The sequence below is a fragment of the Haplochromis burtoni genome, unplaced genomic scaffold (assembly GCF_018398535.1).
Source record: "Haplochromis burtoni strain Fernald_Lab_line unplaced genomic scaffold, NCSU_Asbu1 Contig_423, whole genome shotgun sequence".
NCBI lineage: Eukaryota > Metazoa > Chordata > Actinopteri > Cichliformes > Cichlidae > Haplochromis > Haplochromis burtoni.
Genome location: NW_024582784.1, coordinates 190,089 through 205,667, shown reverse-complemented (window position 1 = coordinate 205,667; position 15,579 = coordinate 190,089). Strand labels below are relative to the sequence as shown.

Here is a 15,579-nt window from a genome sequence, read left to right as displayed (position 1 = left end):
AAACAAGACAGTCAGCGATCGATCGATTTACTTGCAAGGGAGGCGTCGTTGGTATCTATCACAAAATGACCCCAACGACGGCCTCCGCTTGCTGCCTTTTATTGGGACAACAGTTCACACAATACACATCACAGCAAAAGCACCGCCCACGTAAACCCCCCCAAATGGTTCCAAGGCAAGGCACTGTATGTATATGTGTGTGTGTGTGTGTAAACATCTGTATGCATGTGAGAATGTGTGTGTGTGACCTCCTGCTGACCAAAAGGGTCATAAAAGCAGGAAGCAACATCACAAGAAACAGCTCTTCCAGATAGGATGTATCTGCAATGAAACACTACATCCCCCCAGAACCTCGAGAGGCTGGGGAGGGGGATAAAAGAATTCCTTTCATCACAGATTTAAAACAATGTAGAGATGGTAAGCATAAAAATTACAACATTTAACAATTCACTTTAACATAAATCAAAACAGTTTTGCAAAAGGGATCATTCTTCCAGATAAAGGCTATGTTACCACCCAGATCAGAAATCTTCTCTTCCTCTTCAACGGCTGTTGCCAATCCTTGACGCTGGAGTAACAGTTTTTTTTTCTCCAAATACATTCCCGCTCGGAGCTCTTCAGACTGCTCTTGTGGTCTCTATTAATCAGCCGTGTGAGCTTCCTCACTGTTGTTACTTAGCAGGTGGTACTGAAAAGAAAATGAAAAGCAAAGAAGAAGAATATTTCATTTTTGCATTTTGGTCTGTGATGTTCAGTAAAAATGATAGAAGTCATCTTATTATGCTTATTGCAGAATGGTGTATTCTTTGGTGTCCTATTTAGGCTTATTGGATGAAAGGCACTTTTAGTGCGTGGATCATCACACTTTAGCAATATCAGCCACTTGCATTAGACACATTTGGGAATTCAACCATATCTGACTTTTTCAATAGAAACTGAGTTTCTGTTTATTGGAATTCAGTGACATGACTACTATAGACTGGCATGTGCTGGGGCATGTTATTACCAAGTCATTGTGGGTTTGGCTTTGCCTTGGCAAACTGCTCCTTCTTGCATAATCTTCACGAAACCCTTCCTTTTTTAAAAAAGCTGTGTTTTCACCTCAGTTAACAACAGTGTTACAGTATCCATGTAACCTGAAATGAACTCAGAGTCAGTTCATATGTATGAATAGACTCATAGAAAAATAATACGTGTGTTTATTCAAAAGAAAAAATCCCCAGTGGCTCAAATTGCAGTTATGATAAGATGTACATGTAATTTTATCTTTGTTTTGGGTTTTCAGGATGGTCGCGCTCCTTCAGGTGTTTTGGTCTGTGCCATGTTCTGCTTCTGCCACCTCTTCAATAATCCAGTTCCTGCCATGCAGCTGCTCAGCGCCAAAAGACCAGGTTCTGGCCTCTGGCCTTCACACCGCAGGTTTGCATCAGTGAACATGGGGATGTGAATGTGACAGAAAGAGAAGAAGAAAAGTGGGAGCCTTGTGCTCGGTTGTCGTCCTTTGGTTCTGCTGATGTTACATTCTTCAATGTCTAATAAATCTGCAGTCTATTTTTCATAGATAATGAACATTTACCACTTCTAATAAAGAATCACATATTAAATGAGGTCAAAACACATTCACACTTAAGAAGAAGAGCACAGTTTCAGATCATATGCTGTTACAGGCATAACATGTTGAAATATACATACAGCCATCACTGAAGCCAACAGTTATTAGTTGTCTCAGCATAAACATAAACTCTTGATTGCTGGGCAAGAAGAACCACGAGTCCGCCTGCCATACTTGTAGAAGCTAACAGTCGATGGTTGTGCAAGCGTCTCCTCATAAGTGACATTTATTGCATCATTCAGAGTGCTGAAAATTGAAAACTGCTGTTTTTGTTTTCTCTGCCTGCAGGTACATAGGCTATGTATGTAGCATGGTATCAGAGAAGCCTAGCCTACCCCACTCCAAGCCCTTGGTGATCAAGGCCCTCACTATGAGTCCGATCCCCTGTTTCAACAAGCAGCGTAGTGGCTGTCGACCTTTCTGTGACGTTCTCATTGGAGAGACGAAGATCTTCACCACTGCACAGGAGTATGAAAGGATGAGGTAAGTAACATTAGCAAAATTAATAAAAAATTTGACAGCATTGAACCGCAGAGAGCACGGTAGCGTTGCAGTTCTGTATTGGAATAGAATAACTACAAATGTCTCAGAGATTTTATGCTGAGTATGATATGAATGAAAGTATAATCAAAGTGTCATTATATCCCCTTCCTTTTTCTCACTCTGTAACACTTTCCCTCAATTACACTTTGCTGCACCTTCTCTGCACGCCTAGAGAGCACAGGGTCCAGGACGGCAAGGTAGTTTTCCCTCTGGGTGTAAGCGTACAAGGAGATGTTGTGGTTTCAGTCTACCACATGAGGTCAACCATTGGAGGACGACTGCAGGCCAAGGTACGCTTCTGCTTAGTCTGCTTTATAAGATAAAATGTCGATAAAATCAACATCTCAATCTAACTAGCAAGCAGCAAACTCCAACTAAGTCACAGTGACAGTATTGGAACGATTGTGGTGATAAGATCATGCTAAAGTATAAGCCATTGTAGAGTTTCAGGTAGCTTCAACAGCTTGTTGTGTCTCATTGTTACGTTGTTTAAGACAAGAAGAAGCTGGATGAAGGTTTTTGACTTAATGATTTACTTCATTTATAGAAATATGCAGATTTACTCACTCATCACTGCTGCAAGAAGCATTTATGCACTATTTATGCTATTTTTGGTTTAGTTTGGTCCAGGTGTTTCATCTGGGTATTATTGTCTTTCAGTAATCTTATGACAGATTATTGACACATAGGTGTACATCACCATGCGTTGCATTATAATAATATGTGCATATGTAGCTTAATGACTTCATTATTTTGCTATATAGCACATTAGTACTAAAGCCTAGATCAATAGTACAAAATAATTAAAAATCCATTCAGCTAAAATGGTTAAAGTGGGCTTGTCTTTTTTTTCTTGAACATTTTTCCTTTTATTTTGTTTCTTTTACTGGATTTTCTTATTTCACCTGCTTCTATTTTATTACATGACAAAGATTTATCACATGCAAAACTTGAACATAACACCTAAAAACATTGCAGAACAACAGGTAAGGGGTAACTGACTGCAGGAGAGTGCTGATAAAATATAATGTAACCAACATTTATCTTTGTTCCTGCTTGTGTTAGGTATCCAACACACAGATCTTCCAGATTCAGTTCCACACTGGCTTCATCACTCCTGGAACCACTATGTTAAAGTTTAACAAGTAAGGAAAATCTCTTACAAAAATCGGGGAATTCTGGTTTCTCACTATAAAAAATAATATTGCTAGACTTCCACTCTGTTGACTGTTTTACCATCTCAATTTTCTTTCTCACACATATTGATTTTCCTCTCAGACCAGAGCTCGATGCCTGTGACTCTCCAGAGAAATATCCCCAGCTCTTCCATGTGATATTGGAAGTGGAAGTGGAAGGGGTGGACAAACAGAAAGACCTGACACCACCATGGGAACAGTTTCCTTGTAAAGACTTGAGCCCAAATGTGCTCTTCTCTGGCCACCAGGAACATCAGGATGCACTGGCGATTGCTGGTAAAAATGGGAGGGTTTCACTGGGGCAACAACTGGTGTTCAGTCTATAAAATACGACGCATTAAGTTTTCCTTTTTTAAAAACTCAAATCAGATGTTAAGTTTAGAATCAAACATTTACTGTTTTGTTTAATCTGTTGTCAGATTTTACTACCAACATAATTAAATTAACGCAAAAATTTCCCTGTTGTGGGATCAATAAAGTCTTATCTTATCTTATCTTGTCTTAACTTATCTTATCTAAACTAAAAATCTTTAGCTAAGAACTGAAAATGCTGAAGCAAAATGGGTTAGCTGCTAGCAAATTAGCAGTTAGCTTGACTAACAAGCAATGTGGAATTTTGTATTGAAAATGTTTTTAGTTGGCATTTTTGCTTGCTTGTTTTGTTAGCCTTTACAATTTGTAACCATACCTTTTCCTAAAACCAATTATAATGCTACATTAACCTTAATAACAAACTCTAACCCCACACCTGGATTGACTTTACGTAAGTTTACCTGGTACCAAAATAAAGATTAGGCAAAGAGAACTTGCTACTAATTTTTTTTATGACTTATTTTAATATTTATGAACCAGCCAGCACGACATTAAAGCCATTTGCCTAATATTGTGAAGATCTCCCTCACCTCATCATACGGATGTTTGGAAATATTTCCAGTAGCAATGTTAGTGGTTTTATTGTTGTGGCTAATCAATTTACATTAACACATAGTCATAAAAACTAATGTGACTCATTTTTGTCCCTGCAAGATGAGATGGAGGGCTTGGATCTTGAGGGTAAGACGGTAGAGGAGATCACAGACCTGCTAGAGGAACTATACTGTGAGCGTAGTTACCCAGGGTTTGCTTCAATTCACTCATGCTCTACCCAGGAAGATTTTTTGTTATTGGAAAATCCATTTGGTGGTTTCCAACTGTGATTTGCATTGATTGAATTGAAATTTAGCCCATTCTTGTAGCCCATGATGTATCATTTTGGTAGAAATATTTTGTCCTGTGTCTTGTATAAACACCAGTCTTTTAACACAATTTCCATAACATGTATGCCAGCATTTTTTTTCCTGGGCATACAGAGACAGGTTTTTAAGGGTTTTTTTTATGGATATGGAGAACTAGAGGGGAAAACTCATAGTCCCAAAAGGAAATAAAGGGAAAACGTGCCTGGGGAGTAAACAAATCCAACGTTAAAATGTTCTACCAAAGTGAAATATTGCTTTTGATTTATACAGCTGTTTAATCCCATGTACAAGCTTCTTTTTTTTTTATCATATTCTTTTACGTTGAAATGTATCACATTTAAGACGTTTTCTCCAACTAGCAACTACTAGCTAGAATTTATTTGCAGACTGTGTGTATGTTTGCAACCTCGTAGCACAAATAGCTGTTCTGGCTGTAGAAGCAATGACCTGCGTAGTTTACCATCATCCTCTGCTTCACTCTTGTCCCTTTATATCTGAACCTCAAATTAATTCCCTTTGTCTGCTTTGTTATCTCTTCAGTCATGGCTTTGTTCGTGATTGATGTGTCTTTCTCATGATACTCTTTTCTGTTTTTCCCATCTCATCATTTTCAGAGCCAAGTCGGTCCCACGGAGGTCCAGACGGTCGGGTACGTGGCGAGGAGAGCGAGCCGTCGGATGATGAAATGCTTTCTCTCTCCAGCCAGCAAAGCAATGCCAGTGCAGCCCATCAGAAACCTGACCTCCCAGCTCCCACTTCTGCCACCCCTGCTCCCGCCGAGGAAGTCGATCTTCTCGGCCTCGATGGTGACGAGGTCAACCGCCCGTCATCTAAGCCCCCATCTACAGCAGCTGCAACCACTGACCTCCTAGGGGACTTGTTCGGGGGCCCACCTCAGTCAACCAGCGGGCCTCCATCTGCCCAGTCCACACCACACAAAGTCGCCCCCAACACTGCCTCACCATGCCCCTCACCTGCCCCACCAGGTGAGAAGTTTGAAAAAGCATTTCCTTTTAGGTCCAACCTAAAACTAGACTTCAAATAGGCACAATTACTCTTGCAATTTAGCATAAGACAATAACACTGGTGGATGGCTCTCCTCAGCATTTAATCCTTTTGGGACGGGTCCGATGCCTAAACCTCAGGACGTGATGGGTTCATTCCTCGGACCAGGTAAAGTGGGGCAGCCAGACCCTTTCCTGCATGCTGCTCGCTCACCATCACCCACCCTGCAGCCTACAAGCCTCGGTAAGGCATGCTCCTTGCTGCGCTGCTGAACATTTTCCCAAACCATCGTTTTGGGTGCACTTAAAGCATTTCAAGAGCCTGAACCAAATTAGGGTAAGGCATGTTTTCAGATATTTGCAAGATGCCACTACGATAATTTCCCTTCATCTGTTCGTCTATTTAAACTGACACCCAAACCCGACTGCTGAGTATATATCCATTTTTAGCTTACTCACACATTTTTCTTGTATTGCTCATGTAATGTATGATTTGTAATTCACGAGTTTGCATGCTGTATGTGAAGTGTTTGCAGGTCATCTTATTGCCACTCCATAGGGATTGCGCAGCTTGATTTTTCAACTCCAGCACAAGCTCCTACTAGTAATCTTTTCCTCAGCTCACAGTCAGTATTTTCAACTTTAAACATGTCAAAACAGTTTTTCTTAACTTCAGGTTTACACTTTTTATACTTTGAGGATTTAGGGCATGATGTGTGCATGAAGAAGAGCCTTCTGGCTTCAGTCTTCTGTGGACAATTTTTAGTTAGCAACTATAAAGTTTGTTTCCACACCCACGAAACAACAGCTCTCTGAAGCTCAGTTCTGTTGTTATTTTATTTGGCTTAATGTTTTCGTGTCCCTCAATTCCCATTTTCTGTGTGCTCCGCCCGTGACCGATGGTTATGTGCTTCAACAGGTCGGAGTTCCCCCGTCCCACCCACCACCCCTACTGTCAACATTCAGCAGCAAAACGCCATGGGAGCATGGGACTGGAACAGACCTGCTACCACGAGCACAGGTTCTCCCAAGCACACAGCCACACATACATACAAGCAGATACCACACTGTTTGTAAAACACGTTGGCATCAGTGTCATTTATTTTTCCTGCTTTGCTGATGGCCGATTCATTCAGGAGGTTTTGGTATGGGCAGTCGGTCAGCCACTACCAGTCCCACTGGCTCAGTCCACAGCACCCCCACCCACCAAACCAAGCCAAACACTCTGGACCCATTCGCTGATATTGGCAACCTGGGGGGGAGCCTTGGAGGTGAGACGCTGGTAATGCTCCTAAGTTCTTAGTATTTTTGCTACTACCTCGCATGCCATAATCTCTGTCCTTTTGATCAGGAGGCTCTGGCTTCTCGAGCAAGCCCACCACCCCTACTGGAACGGCCCCTCCCTTTCCTCCAATGGGCTCCCCATCGAGGCCTCCGCCATCTCCCCAGCACACAGGAGCCTGGCAGCCCCACGCAGGAGGCACTTTCCCCTCGTGGCAGGCTGGTGGAAGTGGAGGAGGGTGGCAACCGCAAGGACAGGGTCCTGCTCCGCAGCCAAAGCCCAGCCCCAGCCACACTTCCATGCCGCACACATCGCCCCAGAATCGACCCAACTACAATGTTAGCTTCTCCGCAATGGGAGGAGGCTCACCCAGCGCAGGGGGAAAAGCACAGGCTGGGATGGGTAAGCTCGACAGGCTCATTGTTACGCTCCAAATGTTGTGGCTGGTCAGTTGGGGTATATTTCACATAAAAGGACATTTTTCTTTTAAAACAAAATAGAGATTACACTTAACTTATATTTCAAAATATAAGGTTTAAAATTTTTATTAAGAATTGTGAGCATTTTGAAGGTTTTAAGGTTTTTTTGTTTGATTTTTAAAGTTAAATGTTTAACAAAATATCTGCAAACATTTAGAGACAGCGCCGCATTTTTTATCCATTAAAATTTTCATGCTGTGCACACATACATTGTTCTTCAGCTCACCGTATAGTAATTAGTACATTTGTTGCTTAACAAGTATGTATTCTGTCTTTGTGTTTGTCTGCCTCTTTGTCAGGTCCGAAGCCCAAACCCTCAGATGCCAACTTTGACGACCTGCTGTCTGCTCAGGGCTTTGCGGGGACCAAAGAGAAGAAAGGGCCCAGGACTATAGCAGAGATGAGGAAGGAGGAGATGGCCAAAGAAATGGACCCTGAGAAACTAAAGGCATGAGCTGTTTGTTTGAAACTAATGAAGTTGAACTAATAAGTTTTGGTTCATTGTGTCTGATTACAATTAGTTTTTGATGACATTTTGCTTGGTGGTGGTCGCCTGTTTATCCAGTGTAGCTCAACAGAAGCAGTTCAGTGATTCCCAAAAGTAGAATAATGTACTCGAAAACCTTTGGCTGTTAAACTTCTTCTGTTTACTTCAGAGTTAATGAAGCATCCAATGTAGGTCTCCCATGACCAAATTTTGGTTCATCTAATTGCTCCTTTAAAAGCTTTTTTTTTTTTTTTTTTAGATAAAACCAGAGCCAGAACTACTGAAAGCAGTTATGCTAATAATTGTTTCAAATCAGGTTCTCACTGGTTATTTGCTCCCCTCCTCTGCCTCCCTCTTCTGTGCCCTAGATTCTGGACTGGATAGAGGGGAAAGAGCGTAACATCCGTGCTCTGCTCTCCACCATGCACACTGTGCTTTGGGAAGGAGAGACACGCTGGAAGCCTGTGGGCATGGCTGACCTGGTTACTCCAGAGCAGGTCAAGAAGGTCTATCGCAAAGCAGTCCTGGTTGTTCACCCAGATAAGGTGAGACAGAATTTGTGATGAATGGGATCTTTATGCTTCCTGTATGGATGCAGTAATAGGAGGCATATCCATATGTACAGAATAAATCAGCTGCAATAACGAGACATTCTTTACTTAAAAGCAACTGAAGGTAAAGTCAGATGAAAAAATAGTGACTGTCTTTATTTTCACTTTCTTCTCCTTATATCAGGCTTATAAGCAGGGGTGCACATAAGTGGTCTGCAGGTGCGCATTCGCTGTCAAAATAAAAGACGCGCACCAGACAAGAAGTTGCAACGCGTGTTTGCGTCCATATAAAAGGCATTGTTTTTGTCTGCTAGAGTGGGATTTTCACGGCACATTCTGCACCACATCTCTGTGCATTGTTTGAAGCCAGCTCACCTCCTACAACCACTTTTCCGAGAATATGCGCTTCTTTTGCAGTTTGGACTCCTTCTGACATTTCTTTGGAGGTGGAGGAACACCAAAGTAATTGCTTAAAGGAGCTTGCTTCTTCAACATCTTTAAGAGTTCTAAACAAATGTCTGTCCTCCTCCAGAAAATCTTATGTACGCAAACGCGCGTTGCAACTTCTTATCTGGTGCGCGTCATTTATTTTGACAGCGCATGCGCACCTGTGGACCACTTATGTGCACCCCTGATTATAAGCAATTCTGGATGTGATGTGGCCATATTGTGACATGAAAATGATAATGAAAATAAAAACTGGTTTTAAAAGAAAAACATAATTCCTCACAAGCATGCATATACAGGGATGGAAAAGGAAAGATTTGACAGCACTTTGTGCCGTTCTGTAAAAAACTAAGTACAACTCCTATTGCTTCTATAAGAATTAAAGGGGTAAGTAGCAGCCAGATGCTGATAATCATTTGCTTGAGTAAGTGATCATCAACAAGTTTGAGCACCTGTGTGTAACAAGACGTTCTGCCCGTTTGCTGGTCTGAGTCATCCATGTGTGTTAACACAATGCCACGGAAGGGGACACCCAACCAAATTCATCCCAAACTCAGACCATGCAGTGGTCAGAGAAATTCTGTATCAGAAAAAAGATATATAAAGTACAACACAATATCTGGCAAAATCAAACACAGGGTATCACCACAAACAGCTCATACTCATAGCAACTGATAAGCACGGTGGTGGAGGGGTGATGCTTTGGGTTGTTTTGCCGCAAGATGACCTACGAACCTTTATACGAAAAATATTCTAGGGTCAAATTTGAGGACATCTATCTAACAGCTAAAGTTTGGCCAAGTACTGAGTCATGCACAATAATGATCCCAAGCATTACAAGACAAACACAGACGTGCAAATTTAAAATGAACAGACCGATCACATAAATTTAGACACACACACCACACACACACACACACACACACACAGACACACACACACACACACACACACACACACACACACACACACACACAGTAGTGTCTGTGTGTTCAAAGTGCTGGAGGATGAAGTTTTTGCATATATGATGTTGCAACAAGAAAACAACCAAACCAAACTAAAAGTATGTGTGAGCGTGTGAACAATATAATGAAATACAAAGATATCTGAAGCTCTGCACTTTACTCTGTGAAGTGAAGAGTCTGTTAGCGGAGAGTGCGTCACTCTCAGACTCTCAAGCCAAGCCAAGCCAGGCCACAGCTTTCCTTGTAATCCACTTAAAGATACAGCTATGCAGTACAGCAGCTACCACGTGGTCAGCTGAAGCATTAGGCAGGGCCTTTCCCGCTGCACCCACTAAAACAACGCAGCTTGGTTTAACATGGACTCTTATCAGAATTAAACATGTGATTCAAGTTATACCTGTAAACATCCATCCATGCAGGGATGTGTGTGTATTATAGAAAGAGTGGGGTATACTTCCTGACTCTCAGCACTGAAAGACAAGTTAGTGTCTTACCTGAATTTTCTGTAACAGTGAATAATATTATGTAAATGGCCTGTATTTGTATAGCGCTTTTCTAGTCCCTAAGGACCCCAAAGCGCTTTACACAACCAGTCATCCACCCATTCACACACACATTCACACACTGGTGATGGCAAGCTACATTGTAGCATGTTGACATAATGCTCGAGTAAAGCAAGCTATGAATGAGAGACAAATGAAGTGGGAATCCCAAAAGGCCAACATGTCTCAAATATGCTTTACTTATGGGTTCATAACTATTGTGTTTTTTCTCTCCTACTTCGTAGGCGACGGGACAACCATACGAACAATATGCCAAGATGATTTTCATGGAACTAAATGATGCCTGGTCAGAATTTGAGACCCAAGGACAAAAGCCTCTCTACTGAATAAAACGTAAGGGGACTTAAGGAGGAGGAGATGATGTCCCTGCTGATTCCATCATCTAATCCTTACAGTGTTACCACCTCTTGTCCGCATACTGCAGCCACACCCTGCAACATCTGCCTTTATACCCATGCTTTAACTCGTGTCTCTCTTCTTGCAACAAAAACGCAGAACTTGAGTGATGACAGGCTATAGAACAGCCTCCCGTGCCCGGACTAGAAGCTCAGACGAACAGCTGACTCTCTGTAGCTCTAATATCCATACTGTATGTATGAACCATCCCATTCAAAAAAATTAAAAATCACTGGGACGTCAAAGAGACGGATCAAAACAAGGTGAGAGCTGTTGATCTGGAAAAAGAAACGCGCGAGAATAAACTGAGCAAACATTTGTCAGACTGCTCTTTGCGAGAGCTTTGGAGCATGAAGAAGTCTGTGAGGCACAACAAGCATTTAACAGCATTCAAGCCATTTTTTTTGTACTGTGAGCGAACACTGAAGTCAAGATCAGTTCCGTCATATCAAATCCAGTTTTCACACTATTTAATGTCCCTATAAATAACAAACACAAACAGCAGTGTCAAGTTAAAATAGGCTGTTTGGAGGTGATTGGATTAGAAAATCTTGATCAGAGGTCGAGTTTCACCTTGAAGATGTCGTCTGCTGAGTGTAGCTGAGGAAACAAAATTAGTTAAAAAAAACAGTAACACAATAACTTGACTTGTTATGTGACATATATGATATCATGTGGAATGGTTTTGTTATGAAGAGGTTTAATAAGAATAGGTGTGTCTGATATCCTGAAGCCTTGTGGGGAACTGGGGATTGTATGTTTTAGCATTAGCACATGTACAGTTCCTTACATGAAGCACCTTGAGGCCTCGCACACTCACTCATATAATAATATATTTTTGCTTTACATCTCTGTGAAAGCACAAACTGATGAATCAAATCGGTGCAGCTCTCAAGGAAGGCAATCCATGAATTAATTTATTAAATCGCTTTGTTTGTCTTTAAAATATTGGTTCAAATTCAATCTGCTCGTGAGAAAGAGTTCAGGACTTTGAGGCTGTTGTCTTAAAGACTTTTAACGTCTGTCAAACACAGTCGTCAGCCAAAACAGTAAAAACCACTGGCAGGTAAAGGAAATCTGATCTCAGTGCAGCTCTCTGCTGGGAAACATCAGGCAGTTCATGAGAATGTGACGCCCTTAACATCACACCTATCCTTCAGACTCCCCAGATCCCCCACGTCTGATCAAGGATCCATGGGACGCACTCTAACAGACGCCTCCACACAACCAGAGGACTCAAAAAATTTGCCTCTGTCCCAGTGCCAGAGTTTGTAAGACACCCCAAAACATCCCATCTTGATGCTCTGATGAGTCAGAGCCGTTCTAGAGGGGAGCCTGCATTAAATTAGGGAGGTAGTTGTAAGGTTGAGACTGGGTGGGGTAATCTCTGAACCACAGAAGTGACACTAATGTGCTTAAACGCAAACCATCAAGAATGCAATAAGAGTTCTGTTTACTGTATATCACTGTTTCACGTCAGGCAGATCATACTGTGTTTCATCAAAACACTGATTTACAACAATTGACTTTTTATTGATTTGTTTTGTTTACTTTTTACTTCATTTGCTACACGTTTATTCATAATCAGCATAAAAGAATGGGGTATGCATTAGAAGTAGTGAACAGCAGTAGATGCTGCAGCTGATGTGTACTAACCTAACACAAACATTTGCTGATTTTGGATGCATTTGGCCCCTTTTTACGTGCAATTATTCACAAAATCAGTTCTTAGTGCTAAAAGCATTTCATCATTTTAGAGCAAAGTGGAGAAAACAATAAAATATGCAATAACTAGAGAGGCAATGATCAATTTCTTTCAAGCACATGAGGTTTTCACAAAACACTAATATGTTCCTACACGATCCCCAGAAACAGTTTAAGCTGTTTCAGGGTGAAACAGTTTAGGCTGTTTAGGTTAATTCTTCACACACAAATTGAGCCAAGTGTTTACCTTCTCATGCTCATGAGCAGTTGAAGATCCTGACACTGTTAACTGTCTTCATGCTCTCTGATTTGCATAGTAAGGTCAAAGGTGATTTTCTGTTGGCATCATACTGTCTTTTCCCTTCACTGGATTTCATTCGTCCAGTTTGTTCATCTGCATTAAGGATGCTGACTGACTTCTGACCAGCGTAAGAGAATTATGTGAGGTGTGGTTTCATTAGCTGGCTGTGGACCCCGAAAGGATCCCAAAACAAGTGTTGACTGGGCCGTCGAACAAGACTCCGGGTCTCAGGCTGAAAATACTGAACTTTAATCTGGAGGTGACTGCTTTCTTTGTCGTTTTACAAGATATGAGAAGTGTGTAGTATGTGTCTATGCTTTATTTACACTGAGGACCTACATGTGAAATAACCCTCATAGGCTCCCTCGCTGACTGAATCTGCGATCTTACAGCTATGTTAAAAAGCTAACCTCTATATTGTCGTCAGTGGATGTGTGTTGTTTGAACTTGTGGTATGTATGGAGGAGCTCAGAGTTGGATACAGAGTACTGTAAGTTATGTGTTTGCCTGTCTCCTGTTCAAATATTACTTAAGCTGTGTAAAAATTCTGTTCATGTTGTTCTTTTCAGTTCTGTTTACGGTTACAGGATGTACATAATGATCAAGTGCAGCGCACAGAAATAAACAGTAAACAGAAACCGGAGCAGGGTGGGCAGCATTCCTGTTTTTATGTCTCGCTTGGCCTTTGTCTTTGTAACCACTAGAGGGCTGCATTGTACAGCACATGAACTATATGTCATGTTGAGCTGAGAGTCCCAGTAAAAGGATGTGGTGCCACCCTCATGGGGTCTGTTTCTGAGAGTTTGGCCAGAAACATGCACATGAGGATCCTGCTGGTGGTGATGTGCTCCTCCTCGCCCAAAGGAGCAGTCTTGCTATAGTCGAGTCTCTTATAACTGCGTATCTTCTGTCAAAGGAGCTTGCAAAGAAAAGCGTCTGGACTTCTTTAAGTTGCTTGAAGACGTTTCACCTCTCATCCGAGAAGCTTCTTCAGTTCTAAGGTCAAATAGTGGAGAGTCCCAGATATAAACCTAGCGGGAGTATCCCCCCACAGAGGGACAAAAGGACCCCCTGATGATCCTCTAATCACCTGAGCCAAGGTGTGAAATTGGGTGTGGGTCCCAATCAGCCAGAGTTTCGGGTGTGTTCATTGTGAAACCTGGCCTCACCTTGTCATGCGAATTCCTGAGGTCAGATGGCCCAGGATGTGAGTGGGCGTTAAGGCGTCTGGGAAGGGATCTCAAAACTGGATTATAGATGGCAGAGAGTTGGTGTCGTAAACCCCCGCCTCTGTTCAAAGATGGTCGCTCACAGTGGACATAGATGGCTTCTTTCACTCCTCTTTCAAACCATCTGTCCTCTCTGTCCAAAATGTGAACATTGGCATCCTCGAAAGAGTGTCCTTTATCCTGCGTATCTTCTGGTTTTCCCTCCACACTCTTGATACTGTGCCTCGAGACACGGCAAACCTTCTTTTGACAGCTGAACTACCTGTGCAGCTGTCACAGGCTGCAGGTGCAGCAAGTTGTAAACATCTAAAAAAGACCTTGAATTTATTTTTATATGTATTCTTTTTCAATCTGAAAGAAAACCTGTCAGAGTAAGAAAGGAACGCTGCAAAGAAAGGAACCCAAGTTAACTGTGCTGCCATCTCCACCCTATAAGCACTTAGAAGAATATTAATTAATATGATGGTGTACTGCAACTTTAAAAAGGCTTTTCTCCTCACCAGCTTATCACCATCATGCACTGGCTCACAGTCAGGTCCCGAATCTCCAGTAAAATCCGTCTCCTCACCTCTAAATCCCCATGTGATCTTGTTCCCCAGTGTTTATCTGATCTACTCCTCCCCTGCACCCCAGCCTGGATTCTGCTTTCCACAGATAAAGATACAGATACTCTGCATCCCTCTACACCAAACTCCAATCTTTTGAGGATAGAGCCTTTCATGCCCCCATCCCCCACCCTCCTGAGATGTCAGGCATTTGGGCTTTGACTTTTGACCAGAAAGCGACCTTCTTGGGTTTCTTGAAAGGCCCTTAACATACAGACTCACAATGGCAGCAATCATCAATGTCAACTTGTGGCAGTGCACGACTGCTCTGATGCTAATGAGCCATTACAGTATAAGCTGTGGCACAACACTGCTATTTGCTACTCGTGCTCCAGCCTCTCCGGCTTTGTTACCATCTGGGGCTGATAGTTCTCCCCTTGGGGCCCAGTTTCGGGAAAACATGGCTGCGGTGCCAGCGTTAGATTATCCAGAAGGAAATTTAGGGTAATTGAATATAATCCCCCCCAATCAGTGATTCATTGTAAAACAAAGTTACTGCTGGACACAGTTTTTCCTTCTTCCAACTCGCTCTGCTGACAGTGCTGACGCACTTCTCGAGAGACTCCAGTGCTGATGGATGTTTACCATCAGCACAGGCCGATGTTTTATTTTCATGATATCCTACACCATTAAACACCAGCCGCATTTGGGTGTCAAGCTGTTAGACACACACAGAGTTTGAAAAAAAAGAAAGAAAAAAAGCTATGAGCAGAGGGGATTTGGATGAAATTAGAAATGAGTAAGCATGTTTGCACCACAAAATGATCGCTGAGAAGAAATGTATTTAATTTATAGGAATCAGAATCAGAATACTTTATTAATCCCTAGGAAATTATTATAGGAAGTCATTATTGCAAGCAAATTGACTGTATGAGTTGCTTCATAATCTTACTAGTTGAAGCTGTTTTGAAATGTAATCCATTTGCCCTTTTTCTATAATATGGTTGGACTGTTTGCACCAGTCTGTGGAAAGAGGTGCC

At 42.0% G+C, this 15,579-nt stretch overlaps 1 protein-coding gene across 3 annotated transcripts in view; it reads left to right on the top strand.

Annotated features, from left to right (window-relative positions):
- Positions 1-13,408, top strand: part of dnajc6 (DnaJ (Hsp40) homolog, subfamily C, member 6) — a 39,728-nt gene extending 26,320 nt beyond the window's left edge. For 2 of the 3 annotated variants that reach the window (XM_005945111.3, XM_014340981.2), the window contains 13 exons: positions 1,286-1,419; positions 1,901-2,095; positions 2,328-2,445; positions 3,221-3,300; positions 3,434-3,627; positions 5,201-5,572; positions 5,691-5,834; positions 6,510-6,611; positions 6,727-6,861; positions 6,942-7,274; positions 7,651-7,799; positions 8,207-8,383; positions 10,589-13,408. In XM_005945111.3, the coding sequence (XP_005945173.1) occupies positions 1,286-1,419; positions 1,901-2,095; positions 2,328-2,445; positions 3,221-3,300; positions 3,434-3,627; positions 5,201-5,572; positions 5,691-5,834; positions 6,510-6,611; positions 6,727-6,861; positions 6,942-7,274; positions 7,651-7,799; positions 8,207-8,383; positions 10,589-10,690 (2,235 nt within the window). In that variant the 3' untranslated portion in view covers positions 10,691-13,408. The remainder of the gene's footprint in view (positions 1-1,285; positions 1,420-1,900; positions 2,096-2,327; positions 2,446-3,220; positions 3,301-3,433; positions 3,628-5,200; positions 5,573-5,690; positions 5,835-6,509; positions 6,612-6,726; positions 6,862-6,941; positions 7,275-7,650; positions 7,800-8,206; positions 8,384-10,588) is intronic. The other variant, XM_014340982.2, reaches the window with a different exon arrangement.
- The last annotated feature ends 2,171 nt before the right edge of the window (positions 13,409-15,579 follow it).